Raw genomic sequence first — 16,900 nt, 5'->3', positions numbered from 1 at the left:
ACTGAGGTGTCATACCGGTACCAGGTCAGAGATGCTGTCTATGTTCACCAACATCAGACCCAGTCCCTGGAACCCGGCTGGAAGGGCCCCTACTTGGTGTTGCTGATGACTCCTATGGCCATAAAGGTGGATGGCATAGCGGCTTGGATACATGCTTCTCTCATGTAACCAGTGACCAATCCACCCTCTGTGGACCATCTGTCTTGGAGCATGAAAAAAGACAAGCAACTCTTTAAAACTCAAGTTCACTCAGTGAGCTGCCAAGAATCAAGAGTTTCCTGACCTTGATGGGAGTTCTGATTCTGATAAGACATAAGGTGCTGAAAGCTGGATCTAGCCCTCATCAGTCAGCCAGACTGACTTGGATTGTATCATCAACCATAACAGGTGATGAGGTTGCCAGGGTAACCCAAGACCACTCCTCTTTCACCTGGTGGCCCCCCTAACTTTTGACCTGTGTGATCTGACAGCCAAGTTGGACACCTGGGACATCCCGAACCAAGAGGTAAATGGGGACTTGCTGGAATGTCATGGAAAAGCCTCATGCTCACAAATGCACTGCCCAGGAAATGGACTAGGAGGAAGGGACATAGGATGCAGACACCCCCAATTAACATACTGCCTGCACAAGGTCCCAATTTATATATGCCCACAAAATGAGAGACCCAGATCCTTAGCCCATCAGTATGGGGGCCCAGAAAGCTTCTACTGTGCTAAGTGGGACTTTGAGACCTTGGGAGACACATACCTTAGGATTTAATCACAGTGAGTAGATCCTCTAGAGGAAGAGGGCCCATGCTATAATTGTAGGGGATATCACATTCAGGGGACGTGCCCTGACCTCTCCTGAGGAAGCCAACAGCCCTCAGGGATGTGGGTCTGAGAGGGTCAATGCCTCAACTTTTCTTGCAACCTGATCACTATAAAGTTTACCTAGAAAATGAAAGAGGCCAAGGATAGATGGCTAAAGGGTAGGACATGGGACCTCAGACTTTACCAGGAAGGATATGTTGATGGACTCCTTTTTACCATCAAACTCAAGATAGAAGCCCCTACCATCTCTGTGGGACCCAATAAAGAGGTTACAGGTATCCCCCATAAGCTACCCAAGCCCAAGCCCCCTACACCAACCCAGGTAAAGTTAACTACTGTCATGACCCCCACCATTCAGGGAACACCCATTCTGGGTCCCTTAGAACTGGCTCTGCTGACTGAACTTATCAGTAAGACTTTCCTAGTGCTCAATGAATCCAAGCCCAAAGTGATTTGCTCTTGCTGGCTTTGCTATGATATACCTCCCCCATATTATGAAGGGATTTCCTTTGTTTCCCCTAATTTTAGCCTGTCTAACAAGTCCTTTTCTTGCCGATGAGCCGAGACGTCAGGTGTAGGACTCACCCTACAGGCAGTGATTAGCATGGGACTCTGTCTGGGCCATGTTCCCACCTCCTACCAGTCCCTTTGTTATACTTCTTATTCCCTTGTTCAGACTGCCTCCTATGTCATCCCTCCTGAGAATACATGGTGGGCTCGCTCGACTGGGCTCACGCCTGTATACACCTTGTCATTCTAAATGTATCTAGAGACTTTTACATATTAGTTCAGTTGGTACCCAGGCTGGTTTACCATCCTTATAAAGAAATGTTAGATAAATGGGGTGGAGACTATCGTAACAAATGAGAGCCCATCACTGCCTTGACAATGTCTCTTTACTTGGACTGGGTGCATCAGGGGTAGAGACAGGAACTTCTTCCCTGGTACTCCAAGGCAAAAGCTATCAAGAACTCAGGGCTGCCGTAGATTTGGATATAGAGAAGATAGAAGAGTAAATTGCCCACCTTCAAGAGTCCCTAATTTCCCTTTATGAAGTAGCTCTACAGAGCCACTCTGGTCTAGATTTACTCTTTTTACAACAGGGAGGGATTTGTGCAGCTCTAATGGAAGAGTGTTGCTTTTACTTTCACTCTGGGATGGTTAAAGACTCTATGGCAAAGGTAGGAGAGGGACTAGCCAAGAGAAAGAGAGCAAGAGAACGAGCCCAAGGATGGTTCAAATCTTGGTTTAATAGCTCCCCCTGGTTAACTACACTGATTTCTGCATTGTTAGGACCTCTGGTCATTTTGTTCCTGCTTCTGACCTTTGGCCTAAATCACATAGTTGCTTTTATTTAAGATTGCATTAGTACAATACAGTTGATGTTCCTGAACATAAAACTGGATACTCTGAACCTGATCAAAGAGAGAGTGGAGAATACCATAGAATTTATTGATACACTTATTATTCAATAAACCTCATTAAATGAACAATGTCAAGATGAAAATAGAGACAGTATCATTAATCTTTCAGGTTATAAATGGTGTACCACTTAAAACAGGAAATACTTGGCATGTGAGTAGGTTAAAGAACATAGAAAAATTAATGATCAAAGCTTAAGATAACAGAATACACTGAGGTCTTGACACAGGCAGCTCCCTTTGCTGGGGAGCCCTGTATTTTCCTTACACTTTTGTCATTAGACCTTTGTTCTATATCTTTTGGTATTTCAAAATGTGTCTTTGTTGTTGTTGTTACGACAAACTTCATAGTATGAATTTTTAAAAAGTTTAACATAGGAAATGCAAAGAAAAACCTATTTGAATAAATCATGCCAGGATTAGTTAACCATTTTACAGTAATATTATAAGATTCCAAGCCTAAAAATATAAAATCTATATCAAATTCTACTATTTACATTGATGCAATTGATAAGGCTTTACTGAATGATGTTCTTTTTATTTTAATGTCTTTGTTATCAAAGAAATGCTGTTTGTTTTATAGTTTATTATACCAATTACCACTCAAGTAACAATATTCATAGACATTGAATGTCATCGGACTACATCTGTAGATTTGATAGTTATTATGATCCTATTTGTTGTACTCTTTCCATCAGTGAATACTCACTTTCTAAAACAGGGTCTGTGCCATGGATGTCCCTAATTTATCTCATGCAGTAATAGTAAAATACACAATATAAAAATAACTAAAAATATTTAATGGTGAAAATTATTCTCTTCTTCCCTTTCTCCCCAATGCACTTCCTTCATTCCCCTTCCTTCCTGTCTTCCTTCCACATTTACTTTTTCCCTTTCTTTCCCACTTCCTTCTCTAAATTCTTTTTCTTTCCTAGTCTCTCTCCCTCCTGCTCTTCCCCTTCCTTTCTCGTCTCTGTCTTCCTCTACCCTTGTCGTTTTTTATCATAGCCATTTCTACTGTGCTTCCAGAATCTGTTCACTTAGACTGAGCTTCTGTAGCATAGCCAAAGAGCTGGTTGAAGTTAAGCTCCTGTGCTAACAGTGATTGGCAGATTCTTAAAAAGCAAATACAAGAAAATCCATCATGGGCATTCTTGATACCAGTGGGAACTTGTGCTTTTGTTATTTCTGACATCTAATGAATTCCCCCCTATAATTAAGCAACATCTTATTAAAACATTATTTTCAAGTGTCACCTAATATTTTCATGATTGTTTTTCTAAGAGCAGTTGATGTCTGATATTTTCTTTTATTTATGTCTAGAATTATTTCAAATAGATTGGCTTTCATTTTATATTTGAAGATAGAAAAGTATTACATGGTGTGGGAAGCTATCCTTATCACATCATCGCCATTAACAAGTCTGTGCACATACCCTGGAAGGTTTTGCCGCCTTGATTAATCCAACCGTTGGAACACGTCATGTGGCCTGAGGCAACAGGAGCCCATCAGAGACTGCCACGTCCCAGGCAGGCTTAGCTCTCTATATAAGGGAAGGGTTTTAGGCCCTTGGGGTCCCTCCTCGTTTGTGAAGCTTATGCTCTCCCTCTCAAGATGCATTAAAGCTTATACTGCAGAAGGATCCTGAGTGTGCCGCGTCTTTCCTGCGGGAGGTTGCGCGGGACATCTGGTGCCGAAAACCTGGGATAATAGACCTCACCATCGTCAGCACCTTGGAGGACCCCTTGACAGAGGAGGATTCAGAACTGCAGGAGGTAAGTTCAGAGAGGTATGTCTGTCCCTGAATCTTTCGGGTTGTGCCTTGCCGTCATTTTTGTAGTTTTGGTTTCGCTTCTTCTGACTCTTTGTTTTTACAGTGGACATTGCCTCTTAGCAGATTAAGTCTGAGGTAGATAACCAGCACCGCTTTCTTTGTCCTTAAAATATAGAGTGTTTTATTCTCGGCCATCAGTCGGAAGTAGATAAGCCGCAGGTTCGGGCCGCTGTACTTTCATTTTGTAACGGCGGTTCTAAGTTAGACGTAGATAAGCTGCGTCCCCCATGGGGTCATCACAGTCAGTAATCACCACTCTTGAGGCCGTACTCAGACAGTGGGATATCAAACTTGGACAAAGGACGTTAAAGAATTTTGTGAAAGAGGTGGATAGGGTCGCTCCCTGGTATGCCGTGTCAGGCTCTCTGACCCTTGCCTCCTGGAACAAACTGGGGAAAGACCTAGAGGGCCACTGCGACAACAAAGAACTTAGACAGGGGACCCTTGCTATTTGGAAACTCATTAAGAACTGTATACAAGATGAAAATTGTAGGGCGGTAGTTGAGAGTGGACGGGCTACCCTTGAGGATATTCAGGACAGCATGTCAGAAACTGAACGTAGTGAGAGGATGGGCACACGTAGGAAAAAGGTACCGAAACAAAAGGAAAAGGAACACCCTTCAGCTGAAGAAAAGAACCCTCCTAATAAAGGAGAGATACCCCCTAACGGGAAAAGCTCGCTTTACCCCAACCTAGAGGCACTGACTATCGACAGTGCAGAGAGTTCCTCTGGGGACTCCGGTGAGGAGTCATTAGATTCTACAGAGGAGGCAGAGTTAGATGAGGAAGCAGCAGAGTACGAGGCGGAGAGATACCATCCTGATGAGCACAGAATCAGAAAGCCTCTGAGGAAGAAAACGGTTCCCTCGGCCCCCTCAATTCCTCCTCCCCAATACGCTCCTCACTCGGGATATTCCCTGCTCTCAGAGAAAGTCAGGAAGAAGCTCAGGACAGCTTTCCCTGTTTTTGAAACAGAAAATGGAGGGCGAGTGTACGCGCCTGTAGACTTTACTCAACTAAAAGAATTGGCCGAATCAGTTCACAAATATGGACCCAACGCCAATTTTACTTTGGTACAATTAGATAGACTTGCCAGCAATGCCTTAACTCCCGCAGATTGGCAAGTGATTGTTCAAGCAGCCCTTCCCAGCATGGGTCAATACATGGAATGGAAGGCGTTATGGTACGAAGCCGCACAAATACAGGCTCGCGCCAATGCTGTCGCTCTCACTCCTGAACAGAGGGAATGGAGAATGGACTTGTTGACAGGCCAGGGAGCCTACGCTGCAGACCAAACCCGTTACTACTGGGGAGCCTACGCTCAGGTTGCAGCTACAGCCATTAGGCATGGAAGGCACTCTCCAAGAAAGGAGAGGCCAACACACAACTTACCAGGATAGTTCAGGGGCCTCAAGAATCTTTCTCAGACTATGTGGCTAGAATGACAGAGGCTGTGGGGCTTATTTTTGGAGATACTAGTCCGATGGAGCCTCTGATTCAACAATTAATCTTTGAACAAGCCACACAAGAATGTCATGCGGCCATTGCCCCACGAAAACATAAGGGGTTACAAGACTGGCTGCGGGTTTTTCGCGAGCTCAGTGGACCCCTTACTAACGCCGGATTGGTGGCAGCCATTCTCCAGTCACAGAGACGCCCAGCTGATAAAACTAATCCTAAGGTCTGTTATGGGTGTGGCAAGCCCGGTCATTTTAAGAGAGATTGCCCCACGGCTAACAGGAAACCAGGTGTTCCCTCGCTCTGCGACAGATGTGGTAAAGGATACCATAAGGCCAGTTCATGCAGTTCCATTAGAGACATGGAGGGCCAGCTTCTCCCTCCTTTAGATGACCAAAAAAATGGAATGGCAGGCCCTCGGTCCCAGGGCCCACAAAGATATGGGATCCAATGGAACAAGAGCCAGGAGGTCCCAGGGCCCACAAAGATATGGGATCCAATGGAACAAGAGCCAGGAGGGCCAGGAGGAAGAAGAGGAGAGTCGGCAGATGCCCAAGGGCAACCCCACCGTATGTATGGACCTCCGCGCCTCCACCGACTTTTTATTGACACCCCACCTAGGAGTTCAACGGGTCCCGGTAGAACCTGTAGTCTTGGCCCCGCGGACTGTGGGCCTCATTTTAGGCTGAGCGTCACTTGCCCTCCAGGGTTTGATAGTCCTCCCAGACATTGTAGATACCCAACATTCTAGAGACCTTCAAGTCCTTTCCTCTAGCCCTAAGGGAGTTTTTTCTATTTCAAAAGGAGATCGAATCGCTCAATTATTGCTACTCCCAGGGATAGAAGAAAACCCAGGAATAGATACTAAATGTCTGGGATCCTCCGGAACTGATTCTGCTTATCTTATGATTTCATTAAGAGACAGACCTAAATTACATTTGACAATTCAAGGGAAAATTTTTGAAGGAATTCTAGACACAGGAGCAGACAAGAGCATCATTTCCACACTATGGTGGCCTAAGGCTTGGCCTATCACTGAGTCCTCTCATTCTTTACAAGGCTTGGGATATCAATCCAGCCCTAATATTAGCTCTACCATTCTTCGATGGTCCGCTCCTGACAGGAAACGAGGACAATTTATCCCTTATGTGCTTCCTCTCCCCGTTAATCTATGGGGGAGAGATGTTTTGCAAGACATGGGCTTTACCCTCTCAAATGAAAATTCTGAACATTTAGAGGAAACTCCTATCCTCGGGTCTTACTCCCCACAAGCATGAGGCATGATGAAAATAATGGGTTATAAAGGAAAAGGACTGGGAAAATCAGAACAAGGAAGGATTGAACCTGTAAGTACTACCCAAAAGTCAGACAGAAAAGGACTGAGTTTTTTCTAGGGGCCGTTGAGGGATTCTTACCCATACCGTGGAAAACAGAGGTCCCTGTGTGGGTTCCTCAATGGCCCTTCTCCTCTGAGAAATTACTTGCCATTACAAAATTGATGGAAGAACAAATGAGACTAGGACATCTTGAGCCCTCCACCTCGCCCTGGAATACACCTGTCTTTGTTATTAAGAAGAAGTCCGGAGGCTGGCGTTTACTCCATGACTTAAGGGCCATTAATAACCAGATGCATTTGTTGGGGCCCGTCCAGAGGGGACCCCTGGTACTCTCAGCCCTCCCAAAAGAATGGAGCCTGCTCATTATTGATATCAGAGATTGTTTTTTTTCCATTCCTCTATGTGTTCAGGATAGACCTAGGTTTGCCTTTACCCTTCCTTCTATTAACCATGCCGAACCAGATAAGAGGTTCCAATGGAAGGTTTTACCTCAAGGGATGGCCAATAGCCCTACTATATGTCAGGCCTTTGTACAGGCTGCTTTAGAGCCATTGAAGACACAATTCCCTACTATTTTTATCCTCCATTATATGGATGATATTTTATAAGCACATAAAGACTTACAAGTTTTACAGAGGGCCTATCCCTACTTATCCCAAACTCTAGAACAGTGGGGTCTTAAAATCGCCACTGAGAAAGTGCAGCTCTCGGATACCGGCAAGTTCTTGGGGACAGTCATCTCTCCCACCTATATACGTCCCCAGAAGGTTGAAATTCACTATGACCATCTTCACACACTCAATGATTTCCAGAAGTTACTGGGAGACATAAATTGGCTTCGGCCTTTTCTAAAGATTCCCACGACAGAGCTAAAACCCTTGTTTGAAATTTTAGAGGGCGATTCTCACATTTCTTCACCCAGAAGTCTTACACCCCTGCTCGTCAAGCGTTGGCGACAGTTGAGGTTGCCTTACAAGATGCTCAATTACAACGCATTGACCCTTCCTTACCTCTTGTTTTGTGTGTTCTGAGAACGGCTGGCCTTCCAACAGCTGTGTTGTGGCAGAATGGCCCCCTCCTATGGATCCATCCAAATGCCTCTCCCAACAAGGTTATAGAGTGGTACCCCTCTGCGGTCGCTCAGCTGGCCCTCCGTGGTATTAAATCAGCCATTATGCATTTTGGAAATGAGCCGGCCACCCTCCTGGTGCCTTATATGGCCGCCCAGGTACAGGTCTTAGCTGCTGCCTCGGATGATTGGACAATTTTAATATCCACATTTTCGGGTAAGATTGATAACCATTACCCTAGACACCCAATCCTCCAATTTGCTTCAAGACAAAGTATAATTTTCCCAAAAATCACCTCTACAAAGCCTGTTAAAGAAGGAACGGTAGTTTACACTGATGGTTCATCCAGTGGTACTGGAGCATATGTAGTAGGTGATAAGGTGGTTTCTAAACGTTTTGATGTAACCTCGCCTCAGATGATAGAATGCTTAATAGTATTAGAAGTGCTTAGAGAATTTCCAGGGCCCCTTAATGTAGTGTCTGATTCTGCTTATGTGATAAATGCAGTAAATCTTCTAGAAACAGCTGGTATTATCAGGCCCGCCAGTCCTATTCAAAAGGTTTTTTTAAGTATTCAGTATGCCCTTCTGAATAGAAAACCCCCTGTATATTTTACTCATATGCGGGCCCATTCTGGACTTCCTGGCCCCATAAGCAAGGGCAATACTTCGGCAGATAGAGCCACTAGACTTACGGCCGTGGCCCTGTCTTCCCCTTTAGATTTGGCTAAAGATTTTCATCACACTTTCCACGTGACGGCAGAGACATTACGCCGTCGTTTTCTTATCACCAGAAAGGAAGCCAGAGATATTGTTACTCAATGTCATAATTGCTGTGAATTTCTTCCTACCCCTAACATGGGGGTGAACCCTCAGGGCGTGTGGCCTTTACAGGTCTGGCAAATGGATGTGACTCATGTCCCTTCCTTTGGAAAATTCCAATATGTTCATGTCTCCATTGATACCTGCTCTGGCATAATGGTTGCTACGCCTTTGACAGGTGAGAAGGCCTCTCATGTCATCCAACACTGCCTAGAGTCATGGGCTGCATGGGGCCGCCCTAAGCTCCTAAAAACTGACAATGGTCCTGCTTATACCTCTGCAAAGTTTCAACAATTTTGCCGACAGATGAACGTTACTCATCTCATGGGCCTCCCTTATAACCCACGGGGCCAAGGAATTGTTGAACGTGCTCACAGGACTTTAAAGTCTTATCTACTTAAACAGAAGGAGAGTTTGAAAGAACTCCTCCCCCCCCATCCCTAGGGTAGCCGTTTCTATGGCCCTCTTTACCCTTAATTTTCTGAATCTGGATGACAAGGGATATACAGCTGCAGAAAGACACTGCTCTGAGCCTGACCAACCAAAGGAATTAGTTAAATGGAAGGATGTGTTGTCTAACACGTGGAGAGGACCGGATCCTATTTTAATAAGATCCAGGGGAGCTGTTTGTGTTTTCCCACAGAATGAAGAAAGCCCATTTTGGATCCCAGAGAGATTAACAAGGAAGGTCGGAGAACCAGACCAAGATGCTGCCAGCGACCAACAGCCCAGTGGTGCTGTGGATCCTCCATCTCTGGGTTCCTAGTATTTTGGGGGTTCAGAGATGGGCCATAATGAATACATTCCCTATTCCTAAGCCAGTGATGCATAATGCTCAGGTGTTTCCACGCTTTTTTGTGACCAATAAGACGCTGGGGCTTGCTTTTATCCCGTTTGATGACCAAAGTCATTCAGTGGAAACTAACAATAGTTATGTTTTGAAGGGGAGCCTATGTTTTACGATCATTCCCTCCCCTAATAAAACCAGTCAGTGTATCCAAATTTATAACCAGTCCGCAGCATGGTTGCTAATCCCTTTGATCAATGGCTTCTTTGTGGCATTAACAGAAGCTGCACAGATTTATCTTCCATGGTTATGATTAATGGAGGCAAGGCTGCCAAAGGACAGTTAAAATACGATTGGAAAGGACGGGCAGGGTCAAGAAGTGTTTCCTGGACGACCTCAGTCGTTTCCTATTCTCCTTTTAGGGAGTTGGCCTTTAAACCCACACCAGTATGTGTTTGGCCCCCTTTTTATCTGGCTTGTTAGTAATGATAGTACTATTTGGAAAGATACCCTACAATGTATTCCTAAAATTTGTTTTTATAGACTTTGTTGGAATGCTACTGCCTTTCCTTTTGCTTTGGTAATTTGGCTACCTAGATTTGTATCCATGCTGGTTGAGGTGCCTAATAGTTTAAGCAGTTTTAGAGTGAAGAGAGATTTTGGTATCTCTGCCATTATAGTTGCCATCATTGCCACAACAGCTGTGGCTGGCACGGTTACCACCTCTGCTTTGGCCCTTTCCTCTTCAGTACAGACAGTAGACACTATTAATCATCTGTCTGCCTCGGTCACATCAGCACTAGATGAACAGGTCTCTGCCAACTCACAAATCCTGGGAGGATTAATGCTAGTGAATCAATGCGTTGACCTCGTTCAGGAACAGATTGACATGTTGTGGCAATTATCCCAATTGGGCTGCGAACAAAAAATGGCGAGACTTTGTGTTACCTCTATTCAATATGAAAATTATACTAGAGCAGCAAATTTTTCTAAAACTTTATCTCAGTTTTTATTACAGAATTGGACTGTAGAGTTTGAAGAGACACTTCGGAAGTTACGCTTTGCAATTATAGAAGTGAATTCTACCAGACTTGATTTGTCCCTGACCGAAGGACTGTCTACCTGGATCTCTTCAATATTTTCTTATTTTAAAGAATGGGTGGGGGTGGGTCTTTTCGGAGCCTTGCTCTGCTGTGGGCTGGCGCTCGTGTTGCAGCTCCTTTGCAAGCTCAGGTCACAGCGACAATAGGATAAGGTGGTGATTGTCCAGGCACTTGTAGCACTGGACTAAGGGAACTCAATGGAATTCTGGATAGCCATGATTAACAACTGCCCCAAAGACCTGTTAAGACAAGGCCATAATCTGTAATACCATCTCCTCCCCCTGCCAAATGGCCCTGGCACCTCTGGGAGTTTTTCTCCATTGCACAAGAGTTGGGCATTTTGGCTTCCCTAATTCTTTCTGTCTATCTGTCCCAGGAACCAAATCCAGACTCAAGAAGGGCTCGGGTTCCCATTGCACCTTGAGGACTGTGATATGGTTGTTCTCACACTCGTTAAGCTCGGGAGGGCTGGAGTTCCCATTGCACCCCGAAGTGAGTGTAGAGACACGGGCCTGCCTCACTTATTGAGGAGGAGAAAATCTAGACCTCTCTCCTTTTGATTGGTTTGTGTCTGCCCGGCCTGAACTCTCTCACTACTCTATGGCCTCTTCTTAGGGTCTCTTTTAAATAAAAAGGGGGCAGATGTGGGAAGCTATCCTTATCACATTATCGCCATTAACAAGTCTGTGCGCATAAGCTGGAAGGTTTTCCCGCCTTGATTAATCCGACCGTTGGAACATGTCATGTGGCCTGAGGCAACAGGAGCCCATCAGAGACTGCCACGTCCCAGGCGGGCTTTGCTCTCTATATAAGGGAAGGGTTTTAGGCCCTTGGGGTCCCTCCTCATTTGTGAAGCTTATGCTCTCCCTCTCAAGATGCATTAAAGCTTATACTGCAGAAGGATCCTGAGTGTGCCATGTCTTTCCTGCTGGCGGGAGGTTGCGCGGGACAACATGGTATATTTCATTTAACGGGAATTATCTGTTAAAACAGAATAATTAATAATTCATAAATAATAAAGCAACTATTGGTGTTATTGTTCAATGGTTCAGCCATAGAAAACCATATAATTCATAATAGAAAGAGGAATACCCATGTATGTGCTTTGAATCTATGAAATGAGAAGAAGACATGGAGTGCAAGTCCCAAGGAACAAGAACTATACATTTGATTGAGAACAGTTGGCACCTATTTCCCCTTTGTCTCTGGCCCTTGTTGTTCCCAACCAGGAGATTTCATAGAATTATATTTAATGTTTCTTTACTCTACTCTATTTTTTCTTTTCAAAAAAACTTTCAAGATTTCTAGGGTCTTTTACTTGATGATGAACATATTTTATTTCCAATATTGGTATGTATATCATCATGATATATGTATATGTTTTTCAGAATATATATATTATGTTATATATAGATAAATATATGTATGCAAATATATATTTAATTATTAAATAAATTTATTTATTTATTTATGTATATATTATATATTTGATTTATACAGTATGAAATATATATGCATGTATCGTGGTAATACACATAAATATATATTGCTATCAATAAAAATAGTGTAATATATCAATATATATAAATATATTTAATATATTTTGAAGCACAGATTTCAGAATAAAAAAGTATGTATATAATTTTTTCTGAACACTAAAGACTGAAGACTAATATTGAAATCAGATTTAGTGGGTTTAGGTGAAACTAAACTGCATTTCAGTACCGTGGACAAGAGCTTGTGCTAATGACGTTGTTTACACTGTTGGAATCTGGGATACTTCTCTACAGGTTTAGGACATGTTTTTCAAGGAATTGAAATGAAGGTTCCAACAGATTGCATTGTAGCTGGAAAATTTTACACATCTAACAGAGTTACAGTAGAGTTAAAAAATGTATCATGAAGTTTTATAGCAGGTTACATGAATAAAGGCACACAAAGGCCCTGAGTTTCATTCATGGAATCTAAGAAAAGCTGTAGTCTGATGCAAAGGGCGTAATTTGAGTGTTTGTATTTTTGATTGACACAAAAATTACATGATGACTTATATGTGAGTATGCTCTTCCCATCCTGAGTTTAATCATATGCACACTCAATTATCCATCTAAGTAAGAGAGCAAATGAGGAATTTTCTCTAAAACCTTCTAAAGTTGCAATTTTCATAGGGCACGTTACTCAAAACCTCTAGGTTAACTGGTCCCTTGCCTGTAGCTCCTAGGTGTCCTCTATGGTATGCTTAAGTGGAAATGGATTGTTACCAAAGAATTGATAAGAGGAGTAACTTATTCCCATTATTTAAGACAGGCATATACATAATCTTGTGCAAAGGGTAGTCCAATGTCATCACACAGTTGCTAAGTGCCTTGTTCAGGAACAGGTGTGTGTGTGTGTGTGTGTGTGTGTGTGTGTGTGTGAGTGTGTGTGTGTGTGTGTGTGAGCATGCACGTGCATGCACGCACACATATGTGTATGTGTGGAACTGCATGTGTATGTCTTGTGCATATATGTGTGAATATATGCACATGTTTATGTGTATGTTTATATGTGGGTACATATGCATCTTTGAGTGTGTATGTGTGTAAATGTGTATGTGTAAATGTGTGCTTATATGTGTATGTTTGTGTGTGTATATATGTATGTGTGTATGTGCATGTGTGAGTGTGTGTATGTGTGTGAGTGTATGTGTGCAAAGATAAGGGTTTCTGGTTATATTCTTAGAATATACATAATTCAAAGAGTGCTACATAGTCCATTGAGCCCCAGATGTCTTTCTCTTCTCTAAACTTTACAGCACCAGTGTAAGATAAAGTTTTAGTTTTATATAACTTTTAACTAATTTTGTTTATGTTGTAGGACTGTGCACAGTTGAAAATATCTCTTTGGATTATGGACTTTGATACCTTATATGGTGGAATGACTCTACATCTATAACATACACTGTATTGGTTGACCATCTTAAAAATCCCTACCATATGCTATGTTCATTTAATTATTAAACTATGTTTTCATAAAGCCATTTTCATGAAAGTATGTAATATATTCAAGCATATTTCCCCATTCCATAGTAAATATTCTTCTTTATCTTACCCTTCATCTAAGCAATTTCTCTTCTACTGTTATGTCATATCTCCATATATGATTTTAACTATTTATGTTAGAAGAATTTATAGTATATATACACAGTAGAATTTTTTTAGCCATAGTGAGGAATGAACCTAAATTATTCCAAGGAAAAATACACAGCTAGAGGAAACCATGTTAAGGGAAATGACTTATTCTAAGACATGTTAAATATTGCACATTTATTCTCATGTGTCAGTCTTACATTTTATACCATAAACAATGTCATACTCTTAATGACAAATAATTTTAGATCTAGAAGTTCAACGGCCTATGCTATTTTTGAGCATCCTTATGGTATGATAAGTTAAAAAATGTGAAACAATTCAAAATTGGAAATGAATCTCTATAGCTAAAATTTGAGTCAACATTCCAAAGAATACAGTTATGTCTCTAGTTTGAAGTTATTTTATATGTTCTATATAATCACCTCACAATGAGACTATTTGCTTACTGAATACAAAATAATGTTTAAAGAAACAATGACTCACTATCTCTGAAAAATTTTGGCAGATACACTATATACCTTGCAAAGAAGTCTATGCAATTGCTCTCTTATTTCCACATGTGAATTGTTTTTTGAAGTGCTCTAGATTTCTATTAAGAACAATGTGATAATCCAGAGTGCGAAAAAGTCTCATTTATACAAATGTTTGACATTTAAGTGAATATAGATGCCAATAACAAGCACCTAAATCATTCAAATATATACTGTTTAGTATCTCCAATATCCTGGGTTTGATCTCTGCTATTCAATAAAACAGAACCAATTACAAATATCTAGAAGTCCCTATAGATTTATTATGATACAAATTTACTTAAATTGGCTCCTGTTTATAGCCTTTTCATATGTTTCTAACCAAAAATAATTAATTTCAATTCCAAATTTTTGATAAGATAGTCATTGTCATTTTTCAAGTTGTAATATAAAGGTGTCTTATCTATTGGTTTTAAACTTTAAGTTTATGTATGAAGATAATAGCTCTGAACAAGTTGTCCTCAATCAGTCTTTATCATTGCTTGGGATCAAACACTGGATATAAACAACTTAGGAGACTAAAAGGCTTATTTATTTTATCATGGTTTCACAAATGTCCATTCATGATTGGGGACAAACTATAGCAAAGCAGAGAATTGGAAATCCTGGTACAAGTAAAAACAGAACGTGAGTACAGATGGGCCAGAGCAAGATGTAAAGATTGCCAGAGAGATATTTTTCCTCTATTGAGACCCAGTTCCTGATTTATGCCACTCCACAATATCACAGCATTATGAATGTACTGATTAAATTGGAGACACCATAGTTTAATAATTACTGAAAAAAAGTCAATGATTAAGAGTGTCTCAGGAATCACTAACTCAACATGTGACTGGACTAGTCATTACGCCAGCACAGACAAAAAAAGAAAAAAGAAAAAACAAAAACAAAATACAAAACAAATACAAACTAAACCCACAAACCATGTAAGACAAATGAACAAACAACAAAACCCCACTAAAAGCCCTCTAGAATTCTCCAGATATCTAGGAAGTGAGAGCATATCAGAACTCAAAGACAAAGACTTTAGACAAAATGCCCTACAGAGGGGAGAGGGAACTTATAGTGTCCATCTCCTGTAGAAAGATAGGGTATCAAATGGAGGAATGGGGTTGCCATCTCACAGTCAAAAACTCTGACCCATAATTGTTCCTGTCTAAAAGAACTGCAGGGACAAAAATGGAGAAATGCCTGAGAAAAGGAGGGCCTAATTGGGATCCAGATCATGGGGAGGCCCCAAGGCCTGACACTATTACTGATGCTATGAAGTGCTTACAAACAGGGGCCTACCATGACTGCCCTCTGAAAGACCTAACAAACAGCTGAAAAAGTCAGTTGCAGATATTTAAACCGAATAAACTGAAAGAAGCTGGTGACCCCTGTGGTTGAATTAGGGAAAAGCTGGAAGAAGCTGAGGAGGAAGGCTTTCCTATAGGAAGAACATGAGTCTCAACTAACCTGGACCCCCAAGATCACTCAGACACTGAGCCACCAACCAGGTAGTGAACAGCAGATGATATGAGGCTTGCAACACATATACAGTAGAGGACTGCCAGGTCTGGGCTCAGTCAGAGAAGATGGATCTAACCCTAAATAGACTTGAGGCCCCAGATAGTGAGGAGTTCTGGTAAGGTGTGGGCAAAGGACACTCAATAGGACAATATGGCAACCCACAGATTGGGAAGAGATCTTCACCAATCCTACATCCTATATAGGGCTAATATCCAATATATACAAAGAATACAAGAAGTTAGACTCCAGAGAAACAAATAACCCTATTAAAAATGGGGTGCAGATCTAAACAAAGAATTCTCAACTCAGAATTAACGAATGGCTGAGAAACACTTAAAGAAATTTTCAACATCCTTGGTCATCAGGGAAATGCAAATCAAAACAAGCCTGGGATTCTACCTCACATCAGTTAGAATGGATAAGATCAAAAATTCAGGTGACAGCAGATGCTGGTGAGGATGTGGAGAAAGAGGAACACTCTTCCATTGTTGGTGGGGCTGCAAACTGGTACAAACTGGAAATCAATCTGGCGGTTCCTCAGAAAATTGGACATAGTATTACCTGAGGACCCAGCTATACCATTCCTGGGGATTTACCCAAAAGATGCTCCAACATATAACAAGGACACATGTTCCACTCTGTTCAAAGCAGCCTTATTTATTACTATTGCCAGAAACTGGAAAGAACCCAGATATCCTTCAGCAGAGGAATGGATCCAGAAAATGTGGCGCATTTACACAATGGAGTACTACTCAGCTCTTAAAAACAATGACTTCATGAAATTTGCAGGCAAATGGATGGGACTAGAAAATATCATCCTGAATGAGGTAACCCAGACATAGAAGAACACACATGATAGGTACTCCCTGATAAGTGGATATTAGGCAAAAATCTCGGAACACACGTTATACATATCACAGAACATATGAAGCTCAAGAAGAAGGAATAACAAAGTGTGGATGTTTCAGTCCCTCTTAGAAGGATGAACAAAATACTCACAGGAATTAGAGGGTGGGAGGGACTTGGGAGAAAGAAAGGAGGGGGTGGGGAAAGGGAGGTAGGATCGGGTATGGGAAGAGATGGAGA

The 16,900-nt window shown here is 41.9% G+C and overlaps 1 protein-coding gene across 1 annotated transcript; it reads left to right on the top strand.

Moving 5' to 3' along the window:
* The first annotated feature begins 4,295 nt into the window (after positions 1-4,295).
* Positions 4,296-13,513, top strand: LOC114617744 (igE-binding protein-like). Its single transcript, XM_028763370.1, is given in 6 exon segments — positions 4,296-5,426; positions 5,429-5,634; positions 7,482-7,508; positions 8,976-9,176; positions 9,178-9,336; positions 13,498-13,513. Coding segments are annotated over 6 exon segments (1,740 nt in total).
* Positions 13,514-16,900: the final 3,387 nt, after the last annotated feature.

This window comes from Grammomys surdaster, unplaced genomic scaffold (assembly GCF_004785775.1).
Source record: "Grammomys surdaster isolate TR1022 unplaced genomic scaffold, NIH_TR_1.0 138, whole genome shotgun sequence".
NCBI classification, from domain to species: Eukaryota; Metazoa; Chordata; class Mammalia; order Rodentia; family Muridae; genus Grammomys; species Grammomys surdaster.
Note: the sequence above shows the minus strand (reverse complement) of the source record. Positions and strands in the feature narration are given on the sequence as shown.